The 14,455-nt window shown below is 47.1% G+C and overlaps 1 protein-coding gene across 1 annotated transcript in view; it reads left to right on the top strand.

Moving 5' to 3' along the window:
• The window catches only part of Tgfbr3 (transforming growth factor beta receptor 3), a 175,976-nt gene that overhangs the window by 52,041 nt on the left and 109,480 nt on the right, over positions 1-14,455 (top strand). Inside the window, 1 exon segment of the mRNA NM_017256.1 lies at positions 14,270-14,454. Within this exon segment, the coding sequence (NP_058952.1) occupies positions 14,270-14,454 (185 nt within the window).

The following is a 14,455-nucleotide window of genomic DNA, read 5'->3' on the forward strand; positions in this document are numbered from 1 at the left end:
GTCTTTGTCTCTCCATCTCTGTTTCTCTGTGCCTCTGTGTCTCTTCATCTGTCTTTCACTGTGAGTCTGTCTCTGTGTCTCTGTGTCTCTATGTCTTTCTTATCTGTCTTTCTGTCTGTTTTTCCATCTCTGAGTCTCTGTCTGCCATTCTGTCCCTGTCTCTCTCTTGCCCCTCCCTCCCCACCCCAGAGTTCCTGTTTGTCTGCCTTTGCCAAGGTTAGAGTGTTCTTTTTAGGCTGACCTTGGTAGGAAGAGGACATCGAATCTCATTTGTGACTCTGCTTTAATGCCTGTAATTCTCTAAAGTTTGTCAAATGCAGATCCTGGCAGACGGATCACATGACTTTTGAGCAGAATGTTTTTCTGGATCCCTCGGTTGTAAAACTATTGTTAGCTGAGGGTGCAGCTTAAGCTAGTCTTTGTCTAGCACTTGTGCAGTCTTGGAGTCCAGGTGGGGAGATAGTTTAGTTCATCGAGTGCTTGCTTCAGAAGCACGAGTCCTCAAGTTCAGTTCCCAGAGTCCGTGTGAAAAGTCAGGCATGATGGTGGATGCTTGTAACCCTTCCCCCAAGCTGGGGAGACAGAGACTCCTGAGCCGGGGAGTAGATTCCTGGGGCTCACTGGCTGCAGCCTAGTCTGAGACACTCTGCCTCAAAAAAACAAAACAACAACAACAACAAAAAACAAAACAAAACAAAAAAAACAAAGCAAAACAAACCAATATCAACAAAACCCCCATACAAGGTGAATGGCTCCTGAGGAATGATATCCAAGTTTGACCTCTGGTCTCTCTTTTCATGCACACATATATGCATACATCACACACACACACACACACATTCCTCAGGTCTGATCCCCAACATGGGCATAATATAAATAAATAAATAAATAAATAAGCCCTTATAAAAATACCGTCAGACCATTAGGTGGCTGGAGGTGACTGTCGCAGCTCAGCTGGAACCGTGCCCAGAGCAGGAGGCAGAAGGAAAAGTATGTTCTTATTGCAAAGCAAATGCGCTAGCTAGAGGCTGCGTGGTGACTCTGAGAATCTTTAGCCGGAGCAGTTGTTTCTCACGACGCAGAACCACAGTTTGACTCTGTTATGTGTCTAGCTGGACAGACAGACGGTGGACGCTCGGGCTCTAGGCAAATCACACATGGGAACAGTAAGACCTTTGCTTTAGTAAGAACATCCACTATGTGAGAGCAAGTGAAAATGGTGATTTCGTAGGCAAGCTCTCAGTTTAATTCGGGGGTGGGGGTAAGCACTTTATATCACACTGACATAAAGAATATGGGTAATAATGGTGTTCTTTCATGGTTCATACTGGTTCAATACCCAGTACAACCAAGAAGGAAAAATAATGTAAACAAACAAAGAAACATACAAACAATAAAACAACTAAGGATGATCATCTAATCTGGGGTGATCCTGGAAGGACTCTGACGCTGTGTACCAGCCACCGTGGCTGTCTGTGATTGCCTGTGTGTTTTCTTAGGTACACAAGGATAGGTATAAAAGAATACAGCATGTGGTGTATGTTCAGCCCAACTTTATGCCCAGTGCAGGTGAGAGGGCAGGATGGTAAGAGTCTGCAGGCGAGGGCTAGGGAGGTGATCCAAGGAAGTCAGCCGTCACTCAGAGGCAGGATGGGATCCCTGGGGCAAGCTGGCTGTGGGATTAGCTGTGGTGGTGAGCTCTGGCCTCCATCTCGAGATCCCGCCTCAGTGAACACCGTGTATAACAATCAAGGAAGACTTCTGTGTCAACCTTGGGCCTCCATGTTCATGTGTATGTGTGCACATGTGTGCCCCACACGTATGAACACACATACAGTATGCATGCTGGCACACAGAGGAAGAAAAGTTTGCAGGACTGGTAAGTTTAAGGAAAATAACAGAGAGAGAGAGAGAGAGAGAGAGAGAGAGAGAGAGAGAGAGAGAGAGAGAGAGGTGTTTTGATAATCTTTGTTAAATATTTTTTCAAAGACTGGCCTCAGATTTAAAGCATTATGCAGATGTAGTCTTTGGCCTCCAGTGGTCTTCTGATAGGAACTCAGCCTGGAGCTGAACTGGGACGCAGGCTGTTTTCTCTTCGGTTTAATTACTAAATGTGCAGTCTGCAGCTTTGTTATTTCTCTTCTTGCCCCTTCTGTTGCTTTCTTCATGGGTCACTGTTTGTTCTGGAATGCCGGACACCCGCTTTTAGAATTAGGGTTTGTGTGCCTCGGTCTTAACCAGGAATGGGGAAAAATATGATCCGATGTTTTCATCTACAGGTTTGAGTAGACTCAGGATGTGCTTAGGATTCCAACCTGTAAAGTCCGAGGGCTCACGGCTAAGCAATCATACCCCAGCCTAGCTCTCCCAGGCTCCAGTATGGAGGCTGCCCCACCACGCCTTCATTGGCATCTTCCCTACTGTGTGTAAGAGGGATTTCTCTTTGCTTGCTGGCATTGGGTTATATGCCATTAAAATCTAAATTGTTTCCTGTTGTTTGTTTGTCTGTCCAGTGCTGGCATTCATACAGGTTGGACAGTCCCAAAGTTCAGATTTCTTCTTTGGCAAGTCATTAAGCTCTTACAGATGTCTCCCACCTAAATTTATAGAATTCTTTTGATGCCTGGTGCTTTCATTCACTTAGGTAAGACAGGTAACATTTGCTCCAGGTGAACCCCAGGTAAAGGTCAGAGAACCAGGTCAGGGAGGTTGGAAGTGGCAGGGCTAAGCTGGAGTCTTCCGACTCCCAAGATCAGGGTTTCCTGTCTGTTCTCACTGTATGTTGTGGGCTTTTCTTTTGGAGGGCAGGTAGGATAGAAGGAGAAATGAGATACTTTTCTACTGAATTTCCATATGTTGGTAATATATTTTCGTTTGTGTAGAACTTTCCAGTTTAGTTCTGAAAAACTTGTAAGTCCACAATCTTGATAGTCTTTATTACCTCCCTTGGGTAGCACAGACAAGTGTAGTCCCTATAATGCAGGCCTGGGGGTGTCTTCAGTTTTTAGAGTACTGGCCTAGTACACACTAAGTCCTGGGTTTTATCCCCAGCACCGCACGGTTGTGTCTCTCAGCTTGTCATAGGCCGTGGGTTCAAAACCACCTGCCTTTAATTTGTTAATAGCATAGTAGAAGTTCTTAGGGCTGGCCGTGCTGGTGATGAACTCGGTAAGAACCTGCTTTGGGGTGGAGGAGGGGTGGAAGGTAGAAGGCTGTGCTGTAGATCAAGTCCCGATACCGCTTGCTTCTCTGTGCCTATTTCAGAGGCTGACTAGTCTGATATAATGTATCACATGGAAAGAGAAACAATTCTGTCTCTCACTTATTGTCTTCAATATTCTAAAGCTTTGTTGTGACTCACTTGGGCTGCACAGTTATAGAAGAGAAGCCCTTTGCAGGAGGAGAGCTGGCTCAGCAGTTCAGAGCACTTACTGCCCTCGAAGAGGACTTGGGTTCAGCTCCTAGCACCTACAAACCCCCTATAACTTCAGTTCCAGGAATTTTGACGCCCCCTCTGGCCTCTGTGGGTACTGCATGCATGTGCTGCACACAACACATAAAGACATACATACATATAATGAAAGAAAGTTTAAAGACTGCATGAAATAATCTGGAGAATTATGTCTTTGAAGCACTTACGTATTAATTTTCTCTAAACATTGAGGTTGAGAGGGTAAAATGTAAGGAGTTAAAAAAAGCAGAGTTATTTTTTCCCTTTTTGCTCAAACATGTAGTTTTACCATAAACTACTGAAAGTTTTCCCGATTTGGCTTGATCTTAAAAAAAATCTACACTTCCATCTATTGTTTCCATGTGACTTCCTGTGCCTTTTATAGTAGAGAAGATTGAAATCTAGGATAAATTATGAGTTATCTTCGGAGGCAGAGAGATTCTTTATCAAATCAGAAAGGAGCTTGAAAAGTTAACCTATGTGTGTAGGTGTGCACGATGCCTGTCTTTATGCAATGGTTTGCAGAGTGAGGTCAGACCCCTACTCTTCTCCTGGGAATACTTGCTGACCCACATTGTGTTTGTTAAATGTTACAATGTAACTGCACCAGAGAAGGGTTTTCTGAATGACAACATTCTGTGTTGTCTTGGTGAAATGGCACTTTGTAGCCTGTAACCCTTCCTGGACTGCATCACCCATGGTGATCATTTGTATAGAAAAGGGACTATTGGCTGAGGGTCTCTGATGCTGTCTTTTTGCCCTGATTTGAGTGAAGGCAGGAAGGAGTAGTGAATCCAGATTCCTTGGAGGAGCCACAGAGGAATGACTCATACCTGGTGCTAGAATTGCAGTTAATCTGCATGTCAGTCACTTCTGCAGCTGTGATAAAATACACACAAATCGACTTGAGCAAGGACCGGCTATTATAGCTCACTGTTCAGGGCACAGTGCATGGAGGTGGGAAAATCGAGGCAGCAGGGGCTCCGGGCCAGCTGCTCACACTGCATTTGGAGTCCAGAAGCAGAGGAGAGATGGACGCTGGTGCTTAGCTCACTCTGTCCTTCGTATTCAGTTCAGAATTCCACAGAATGGTGGCATCCACAGTCAGGGTGGGCCTTCCCCACCAGTTAGCCCGATGTAGAATCTCCCTCACAGACATGCCTGGAGGTTTGTCTCCTGGGTGGCTCTAAATCAAGTCAAGTGATTTGGGGGAGAAAACCATGAGAAACTGGGGGTAGGGCACCCACAGGTACTTATCAAACCCACTTATCCATTAGGATTTTTTTGCTTTGATTTGTTCCTTGTTTTTTGTTTTTCCTCTTAGGGTTTCTAAAATGCTTGAAGGTCTCCAAGCAGTAGAAGCTTGAATGGGATTTTAGTAGAGCCTTGATGTGAACAAGGCTACAGTTCACCTTACTGTACTATTGTTACTCTCTTTGACTTTTTATTCAAAATAGGCAAGTGTGGGCTAGGGGTTCTTACTATTATATAATACTATTTTTACTGTGTCAGTTTTAATGATATTCCTTGCATCCTGAAAGAACCCACAGTGCTTTAGTGAGTTCCAAGGAAAACAGAGGACAAAAATCCCCATGGGCCATTGTGTAAAAGGGGCAGGGAGCGACCATCCAGCCCTTGCTAGGGTGGGTTGACTTAGGATTGAATGCAAGTAAAACAGGAAAGCGATGAGCCTGAGGGGCCCTTATCCAGAGTTAGAAAGCCCTTCAGACGTATGCAGAGTGCAGGCAGAACTAGTAAGTGTATAAGGGGGGCCATTGTGGTGGAGATGCGAGTGGAATTGTCAGGGCTGACTGGATGACTGAGAGACTAAACGCTGTGAAAGCCTGGTGCCTATGACCGATTTCTGGAACTCACGGTAGAAGGACAGTACCAACAGTGAAATGTGCATACGTACGTGCTTGCACACACACACACACACACACACACACACACACACACACACACAAATAAATAAATAAAAATGACAAAACAAAGGATGGAGAGATGGATCTGTGGTTAACAGGACCTGCATTTGGTTCTCAGTCCCCCATGGTGGCTCACAACTGCCTATAACTTCAGTTTTGGGGAACCTGGCACCCTCTACTGGCCTACGTGGGTACTGCACAATGTGGTACACATGCAGACTCACACACATAAGACAAAAGTAAATAAATATTTTTTTTTAAAAACCCTAAAATAGCATGCCAAACCTTAATGAGTTTAATTAGTGTTTATAATGGTAACCTTAAATGAGTTCAGGAAAAAAATACAATAAGTCATTTTTGGGATGCTCAAAATATTTAAGATGGCCAGAAAGCAATTAGGCATTAGTACGTGTTGGGTAATTTTCCATCTGAAAACACGACCGCAGTCACTTTGGTAAAGTTCAGTTTGGCGGGGATTTGCTAATGTGGAGCATCTCAGTAAGCAGTGATGTCATCGTATGGTGGGCAGTACTTCAGAGAAGGAATCAGTCAAATAAATAGATACTACCTTGGTCTCGTTTTCTGTTCAGACCTTGTGAACAACAGCTCTTTTGTTGTGGGATTTGGTGTGCAAAGCTTTTTTTTTGTTCTCAGGTTGGACCGTCCGAAAGTCTGCATGTGAGAAAATGTGTGTTCCTGCTGGCAGAGTGAGTGGCTCCCCTCCTTCACTCAGGAGGAAGGGAGAGAAGCTGCTTGGTCCAGAGTGGAAAAACACTGAGGAACCCCCCCCTCCCCAAATAACACCCATGGATTTAGAAAAACAGAAATCGCTTTGACTAATGTGACACACTTAAAAACAAACCCAGAGGCTCAGCTCCAGCGTTGATGCAGAAAAGCAACCCAACCGGTCTTGAAAAGGTGCCTTGTGTTAGGTGGGCACCACCGCACAGCTCGTCGCCCACCGTGTGCGGTCACCATGGGCACGCTCAGCAGCTGCCTTGTGGGACAGGTATCCCATTGACCTCGTGTTTAAGTTCGGGGGAAAGATTTTTATCAAACCACAGGACAGCAATTCCTGTAGAACGATGCTTGAAGCCACGCCTCCTCTGCAGAGTGACTATGGGGGTGGGGGGGTTCTCTTAAGTTCAAACCTAGGGGAAGTATTTTCCTGGCCTAAGAGCGTTATTTGTTTCCTCTTGACAGGGACCGTGCAATGGTCATATTTTCAGGCAATCTTAGTTAATGGTTCTTTGCTGGGCCTGACTTCTTTAGATGGGTTTTTAAAATAAGATTTCTATTTTGCCAGCGTGACTTTGAATTGATTGCAGCTGATGTGGGCTTTTTTGGGTATTTGTTCTTGTTGTTGTTGCTATGAGTTCTTTAATTTCTTTTGGAGAAATAAGTATGAATAAGAATATATATTCTTATTATATTATTCTTATTATATTTTATATTTATATTATATTATATATTATCCATATATATATATGTATACATATATATATATGATCAGGAATTTTCTAGGAATGAAACTTAAAGCCCCATTTAGACTAGAATTGATACATGACCTTTGGGGTTCTTGGGCTAAAGCAATGTGGATAAAAAACAGAAAGGTTTGGAAGGGGTTCTGGAGCAGTTATAACTGTGAAACGCCATAGGGATTCTTACCTTAGAGGCTTGACTACACATTCCGAAAGGCCACCGAGAGAACATTTTTCAATTGGGGGAAACACTTTTCATTCATTGATTTCTCCTTCCCCGGGCAAAATTACACCTGTAATACTTCTTGAAATTTGAAAAGTGGTTTTACAGAGGGGGCCTCACTTTAGCCGTGGGTCAAGCCTGGAAGGGGTAAGAGACTGTGGGAAGCCTTTCAGGACATGGCTGGAGGCTGGAGACTGGAGCCCTTGGCAGAGCACTTGCCCAGGGTTCGACCCCTAGTAGAGCGCAAACATTAGGCAGCTCCGACCCCCACCCCAGAGTTGGACTTGGTGCCAACTCCCAGGGGACCCAGCACCTCCCACTTCCCTATCGCAGGGCTTCCCTTACAAACATATTTTCTGCTCCACCATGATGCTGCACCCCTAAAGCCCTGGGGGCTCCTCTTGGTGTTAGCCAGTGTGGAACATAGCCTCTCTGTTCCCTAGTCTCTGAGGACTCCTCTTTGTCCCTTATAAGGAGTAGACTCTTGCTCAGGTAGAAGGGCCACAGTGCCTTTCCAGCTTGGCACTTTACCAACCCTGAGAACGTAGGCTCCCAGTGAAGCTCTGCCCTTGGTTTCCTTTTGAACATTTCAAAGCACAGTTTGAACTCAGGAAATTCTTCAACATGGTTGCACCCGCTATTTCAACACAACAGTATACAAATATGCACTGGCTTCCAGCCAAACAAACTGACATTTGACTTCTTGGAAGAGGGTTGGTATTGTCAAGAGGAAGGCTTGGATTCTGATATTCACGTGGACGGTGCAAGGCACCCTGATAAGCTGAGCCTGAAGATGTGGGCTCTCTTCCATCGAGAACTCCGTATTTCAGGCACAAGACTTTTTTCCCCTATCCCAATAAACTTGGGATTCGAATTAAGTCTTATTGTTGAAAACCCAAGTGGGAACTGTGGTCTGAGGGCCCCTTCAAGAGTTTAATGGCCATACATTCCCCGACTCTATCCCCAGGGACCTTAGAGCCCATGAATAGTAATTTAAGATGGCACTAGTATTAGCTCAGGCTGTGTACTGGCCAGAGGCTCTGGAGCCCAGGGCCTTCCAGGTGTTTCTTCTCTTTGAGCTTTGTTCCTACATCATATCCTGGTGTTTGTGAAATTCCTTCTCCCAGAGCTCAATAAGAGCCAGGCTGTGCTGCTGGCTGAGAAAACATCCCCGGCCCCCCTTTGTTGATGATTCCAGCATCCCCCTATGCGGAGTGGGTTTTTTTTTTTTTTTTTTTGCTCAGGGATAGAATAGGCCCTACAGTGCCCAAGTCCCACAGTCTGTGGGAGTTTGTCCCTCTCCACAGTTGACGGCATTGCAGAATTCCCTGTGGCACAGTAACACGAACCCTTATTAGCCAATGGTGTCGCCGCCATAAAAACCTCCCCGCTGCAGTGTCCTGGTCCCAGGCTATAATGTTACTTCTTAATTCCCACCGCATCTTTACCACTTTTATTGCAGCCGAACACACGTTTCTCATTAGTGCCCTGGGTGATACGGGGAATCAGAATACTGGGAATCGTGTGGAATCGGCACCAGATGTTTGCGTCAGCTTTCTAGATGGAAGACGTTTGAAGCTCACATTGAGCAGATGTGAAAACACCTTCCTGTGCCTCCAAACAACGTCCCTCCCTCCATATTTGACTCGAGTGACATTATGTGAGGAGTGACGGCAATGGTTTCTTTGGGGGGGGGTAGATTAAACGTAGCGTGTGCAGCGAATACAAATCTGTTCCCAAAGGTTTCGTCTGCATCCTGCCAAGGCTGCGCGCTGGCCCACAGCCAGCACGGACGTTCTGTAACCCAGGTGGGAATGCTGGGCGAGTCTACTTGGTTTTTTTCTCCATAAAGTAGAACTGGGAATTTAGATAGTGATGCTATGCACAGTTTCCCACATGTCCAGATAATCAGTCATTAATTGAATAGACCGAACAGAGATTTGGTCAGTGAGACAGGAACCAGTGGCCTTCCTCAGCGAGGGCATGGAGTCTTTTAAGTTGGCATTCAGCAGTTCAGTCCTTACTGATTTTTATCATGCTGTCCTATCAGATGTGAATGAATGCTTGTGTGTCTGTCTGCAGAGTCCTCCGTGAAGACCTGTAAAGTCCAAAGCAGAAGTAGGTGTTGTGCTGTTATGGGAGAGGCCGGGAATTCTCGGTCCCTTGCTATTGGCTGGTGCAGTGTGACTTTTGGTCAGTAAAGAATCCTTCTGTGACCCGGTTTCCACCACTCTCAAATCAGAGTTTCAGCTGCATCATCTCAGTTGAATTACAAGGATCAGAACCAACACACATAGGATGTGTGGCCCAGAGCTGGAGCATGCTAGCCTTCCCTAGGAGAGCTCGTTGTGGGGCCTGTTACACAGGGTGGCATCCCTGGGCACTGCGTGCCTCACAGTGTTGCTTTGGGGGAATGCTGCTCTGTGAGGGAGGCTGGTTTGGTGACAGCTTCCTCAGTATGGGTGTGGAAGGCACTGTGTGATGTGGAGGGCGATTCATGAAGCCAAGTCAACTTCAGGGCAGGAGCGAGGTCCGTTCAAGTAGGACACAACGTCTAATAAGGTTCACGGAGGCTGGAGCTCCTAAGAGCCAACAGAGAAGGATCAACTCAGATTATACCTGGAGACCACAGGAAATTTAGATATTTATCGGGGAGGGGCAGGAGGGATGACCTAGGGCAGAACATGTAGCAGATGGCCAGAATCAACAGGAATGGCCAGTTGAGAAAGCTCAAGTGTGGAATGGCCCCAGAGGGGGATCTCTGAGTGCACGATTGCCAAGGGCTTGGCATCTCGCAAAGGTTTAGTGATAGTGGAATAAATGCAATTTATAAGTGGGAGTAAACCCACTTATAAAAGTTTCTGTGAAAATCCTGACAAAGCGTCTGTAACATGGCTGTGGCTATGAAATGTTTGTTCCATGATTGATGGAAGTGGCCTGATTTCATGCTTGCCCACTTACCTATCTAAGGCAGACTTGCGTTGTAGAAAAGGCTGACCTAGGTCTTGCTGTGTATCCAAGGATAACCTTGAATTTCCGATCCTCCTGCCTCTGTCTCCTAACCCTGAGTGCAGGGGTTTCAGGCATGAGCTACCAAGCCTAATTTACGAAGGGTTTGAGGCTGAACCCAGAATTACTTATGTGCTAGGCAAGCAACCTACCAAGCCAGATAAATCCCCAGTCTTCCTCTAAAACAAAAGCAAAAAGCACAAAACCCAAAACAAAACAAAACGCAAACAAACAAACAAACAAAAAAACAACTAACCAACTGCAAAATGGCAGTACATATGTTGATGAAGGCAGAGAAAGCAACCTGTGTGCAGGGTGCCTCTCAAGGTGGTGAAGGAGCCTTTGCTCAGGCTCACTGGTCTCTGGGTTACAGAGACACGATTGCCCAGGAAGAGGACGACTCTAGGTTTCCAGCTGTGGGCACAAGAGAAGCGTCTAGTTTGTGAAGAAGCTCCCCAGCTCACAGAGCCAGTCAGGCAGGTTTCAGAGCGCGTTTTCCTGTATCTTTCTCTTTATGGCTAGAGGTGTTGCACCCAGTTAGCGTGCCTAGAAAAGAAACCGTCCCTGTACCCCTTGAGACACATGTGGTGGGGCCGGTGCAGTGACCCACACAAGATAGAGGCTTATCTGAATGTAGCGGGGAGACAGAGGACACACCCCCTTCCCTCCTGTAACCACACCCCTTGGAAGAATCTATGCGCGCAGCCATTGGTTACCTCGCAGAACTTGGTCACATGGCCTTGTGTAGCTGCAAATGGGGCTGAGGCAGTTGATGTGGGGAAGCTGATAGGTCTGATGTGGGGAAGCTGACAGGTCTGTGCCTCAGCCAGAAAGGCTAGAACACAGTAAGTGCGTGGTGCTACGAAGCCGAAGCCCGGCCAGGTCTGTGCGGGCTTTGTGAGCCTTGAGTGATTTGGGGCTTCACCTGGAGAGTGAGAGTTCAGAAAGTGCTTCTGAGGAAGGACACCGCCCCATTTATGGTTTTTGGAATCTTTATTTCCTTTTTATCCCCTCTCTGAGCTTTGGCTTCAGCCCCCGGTACATGCTGTGCTCCCACACTGCTCAGCTATGCCCCACGTTATTTCTCTATGGTGAATTCCTGGAGGAGAGTCTCTGGGTCAGAGGATAGGGCCTTTGCTCTCTCACCCACAGTTTGTGGTTCCTGGAGGTTGCCCTGACCTCACATATAAATTTTTTTATAGGCGTCCCCTCCCTCTTGACATTTAAAAAAAAATGAAATATTTCAACATAGGAAGATGTTGAAACTATGTTCGCTGCACATCCAAGTTCCACAGTTAGCATTCTACAATAGTTGCTTTATCAGATGCTATTTATCAGAGTAAGTTACAAAACTCGGGATGCTTCCCCACCGATGCCATGATGGTTTTTTTGTTTGTTTGGCTGCTTGGTTCCCACAGACTGTGGCTTCAGCTCAAGCTTGCTCCTCAGACTGCTGTCTACAGAGGGAGAAGGCCAGAGGCCTCCCGCGATCTGAGAATAGTCGTATGTGGGAGCTATCTTCCCTTTAAGATGCAGAGGACATCACCTCCTCATGCTGTACAGGACCCAGCATCACCCGGCAGACTGGGATTACGCGCCATCTGCTGAAAATATTGTCACTGCTCCACAGCAGCCCAGGAGACACTGCCACATCCGGGCCTCGAGAGAGCCTTTAGATCCAGATCGCAGCGCTGAGTATGTTTAGACCTTAGACTGCAGAGGGATCTTAGACTGCAAAGGGACCTTAGTCATGGCAGCTGTCCCGAGGCTTGATCCATACACCGTTCGCGTCTTCCATTTGACTTTGGGCGGGAGCTGCACCCCAAGGGAAAGACGAGAGCAGGCTGCCCTTCCGGAAGCACCTGAGGAGTATTGGTGAGCTGGAGAGACAAGGCACGTTGAGCAGGTTGCAGGACCCTTGGGAGATGTGTTTGGGTCAAAGGACGGACCGAATTTCTGTTGTGTTTCATTTGTGATCGTTATAAATCATGGCAGGAGGTTCTGGAACCAACTTGGTGTTTCTAAGCACAGTAGCTATTCTGTATTCCCAGATAGCTGGTCTGTGTCCCCAGGATCAGGGGGAACAGTGTTTCTCTGAGACTCACCCACAGATTCGCACCCCGCCATTGTTGTCAGCCTCTCTCCCTTCAGGGCCCCCTGCCTTCTCAGAAAGCAGCAGGCACCGTCCAGCAACAGAGTGGCAGGGGGAATTTGAGAAGGCACATGCTTCATTTCAGACCGGATTCCTATTATCAACCTGGATAAGTTCTGTGAGTCCTGAAACAGACTTGGCCCAGCAGGCAAGGTACCTGTAAATGACAGAGCACTGGAGGACAGGAGTGGCCGAGGCCAGGACTACAGATGGAGTTTTGAGACGGGGCTGTAATTCTAAAGAGGTTGTTTGTTACTTAGAAGCCAGGAGGAACTCACCGGAATGCGGGAGGACTTTGATCTGGGCTCCCTTAGAAAAGCCTGCAGCTTAGTGGTACCCTGTGATCACATTCCTGGAGACTCCTTGGCATGAGGCGAATGCATCTAATGTGCTCACTGGGACGTGTGAGGGTGAAGAGTTCTAGGGACCCTCCCCTCTGCCTCCTGACAGACACAGATTTAGTAGGAGAAATCGAATAGAGTAGGGATTCATTGCAAACGCGGAAAATTCAACAATGAGCCAAAAATCCAGAAACATCTGCTCCGCTTCTCTAGGCAGGGGGATTGCAGATGTGGGAAATCTGGGGGTTCGAAACGTTTTAGGGGAACCCAGTGGTCTTAGAGAATAGGAACGGCAGAAGAGAGATGTGCAAAGGTTTGTCAGTGTGGAGTCCTGACTGGGACTGACATGGAAGGCAGTGGAGTTCGAGGAAGTGTCCAACTGTGACGACACACTTACCCTGCCATGAGTCCAGCCAATACCCTGGAGTGGAACCAGAGGGAAGTCTCCTCTAGCTTCTGCTGAGGTCCGAATTCCTTTAGAAAGTTAAAGGTTTCAGCTAAAATACCAAGATGCCATGGTTTGGGGTGACAGCTCCAGAGCCCATTTCATGCCTCATTTCCTCTTTCCAGATACCTCTTTATCAATATGGGGTGAGGCTGAGGAGTGGAATTATAGCGTATATCCCCGTAGCTGCCCGTTGCTCATGAGTTCTTATGACCAATCCCGGCAGGGAAGGGAGAAGGAGAGGGGAAAGGGAGGGAGGTGGGAAGACAGAGGGAGAGAGATGGGAAAGAGAAAGAGAGAGAGCTAGACAGACAGAGAGACAGGGAGACAGACTATATGAATATGAACCACCTCCAGGCCAGGTACCATATGGAGTTCTGAGAACGTGAGTATGAGACAATATGAAGATGTAGCTGTCAGGGAGTTTACACGTGACTGGCTGTAACAGGTGTACGCACCTGTAGTCCTGTGGTAAGTGACGCAGGCCCACATTATGGGGAATGAAGATGTAGGGAACAGAGAAGCACCTCCTTCAGCCAGAGGGCCTTTATTGTGGGGGTGGGGGGCTAGAGGTGAAGAGTTTGAGTGACGGAGGCTGGGAGGGTGGAGGCTTGATCAGGCAAGGCCTGGTTGTGTGCCCTGTTAAGGGGCTCCGGCTTTCCTGAGCAGCTCTCAGAGGTCAGAGAGTAATTGTGGGTAGGAGGGCGGGCATTTGCATGTGGAGCAACTGTGGAGTCGCCTTCTCCATTAGAAGAACTATCCTGCTGTAGAGATGGCTCAGAGAGCTTGAGGGGTGGGGCCTTCTTAATGGCTTGGGGGCAGCTAGACAGGCGGAGAGGAATGGATGGGTTTAGACTTGAAAGCTGGGTCAGCTAGAGGAACAGAAAGAGAAGCAGGGGCCAAATATGACCAGGGTTCTACGTTTCCTATTTTAGTTCTGCTCACACTTTGCCTCTTTGGGGAGGATTTTCCTGACCTCTGCCCTAAACTTTGCCACGCAGGTCCGGCTCCTTATACAATATTGTTTTTGTATAGTTGGTAAATTTGTTTTATTTTCCCTAATAAAGGAAAGCTCTTAAAAGGTATCTTGGACTATTCCGGGAGTGCGTATACCATTATAGACATTTAATATTATCTGGGTATGGTATTATTTGGACTAAAGCCTTATCTGATGGGTTAGCAGTGTCATCCAAAGTTGCTCTACTCTTGCTGAACAACCCCCGCCTTCCGCTGTGTTCCCAGGTCCAGAGCCCAGCACCCGGTGTGAACTGTCACCAATCAACGCCTCTCACCCAGTCCAGGCCTTGATGGAGAGCTTCACCGTTCTGTCTGGCTGTGCCAGCAGAGGCACCACCGGGCTGCCAAGGGAGGTCCATGTCCTAAACCTCCGAAGTACAGATCAGGGACCAGGCCAGCGGCAGAGAGAGG

Source organism: Rattus norvegicus, chromosome 14, assembly GCF_036323735.1.
Source record: "Rattus norvegicus strain BN/NHsdMcwi chromosome 14, GRCr8, whole genome shotgun sequence".
Taxonomy (NCBI): Eukaryota; Metazoa; Chordata; class Mammalia; order Rodentia; family Muridae; genus Rattus; species Rattus norvegicus.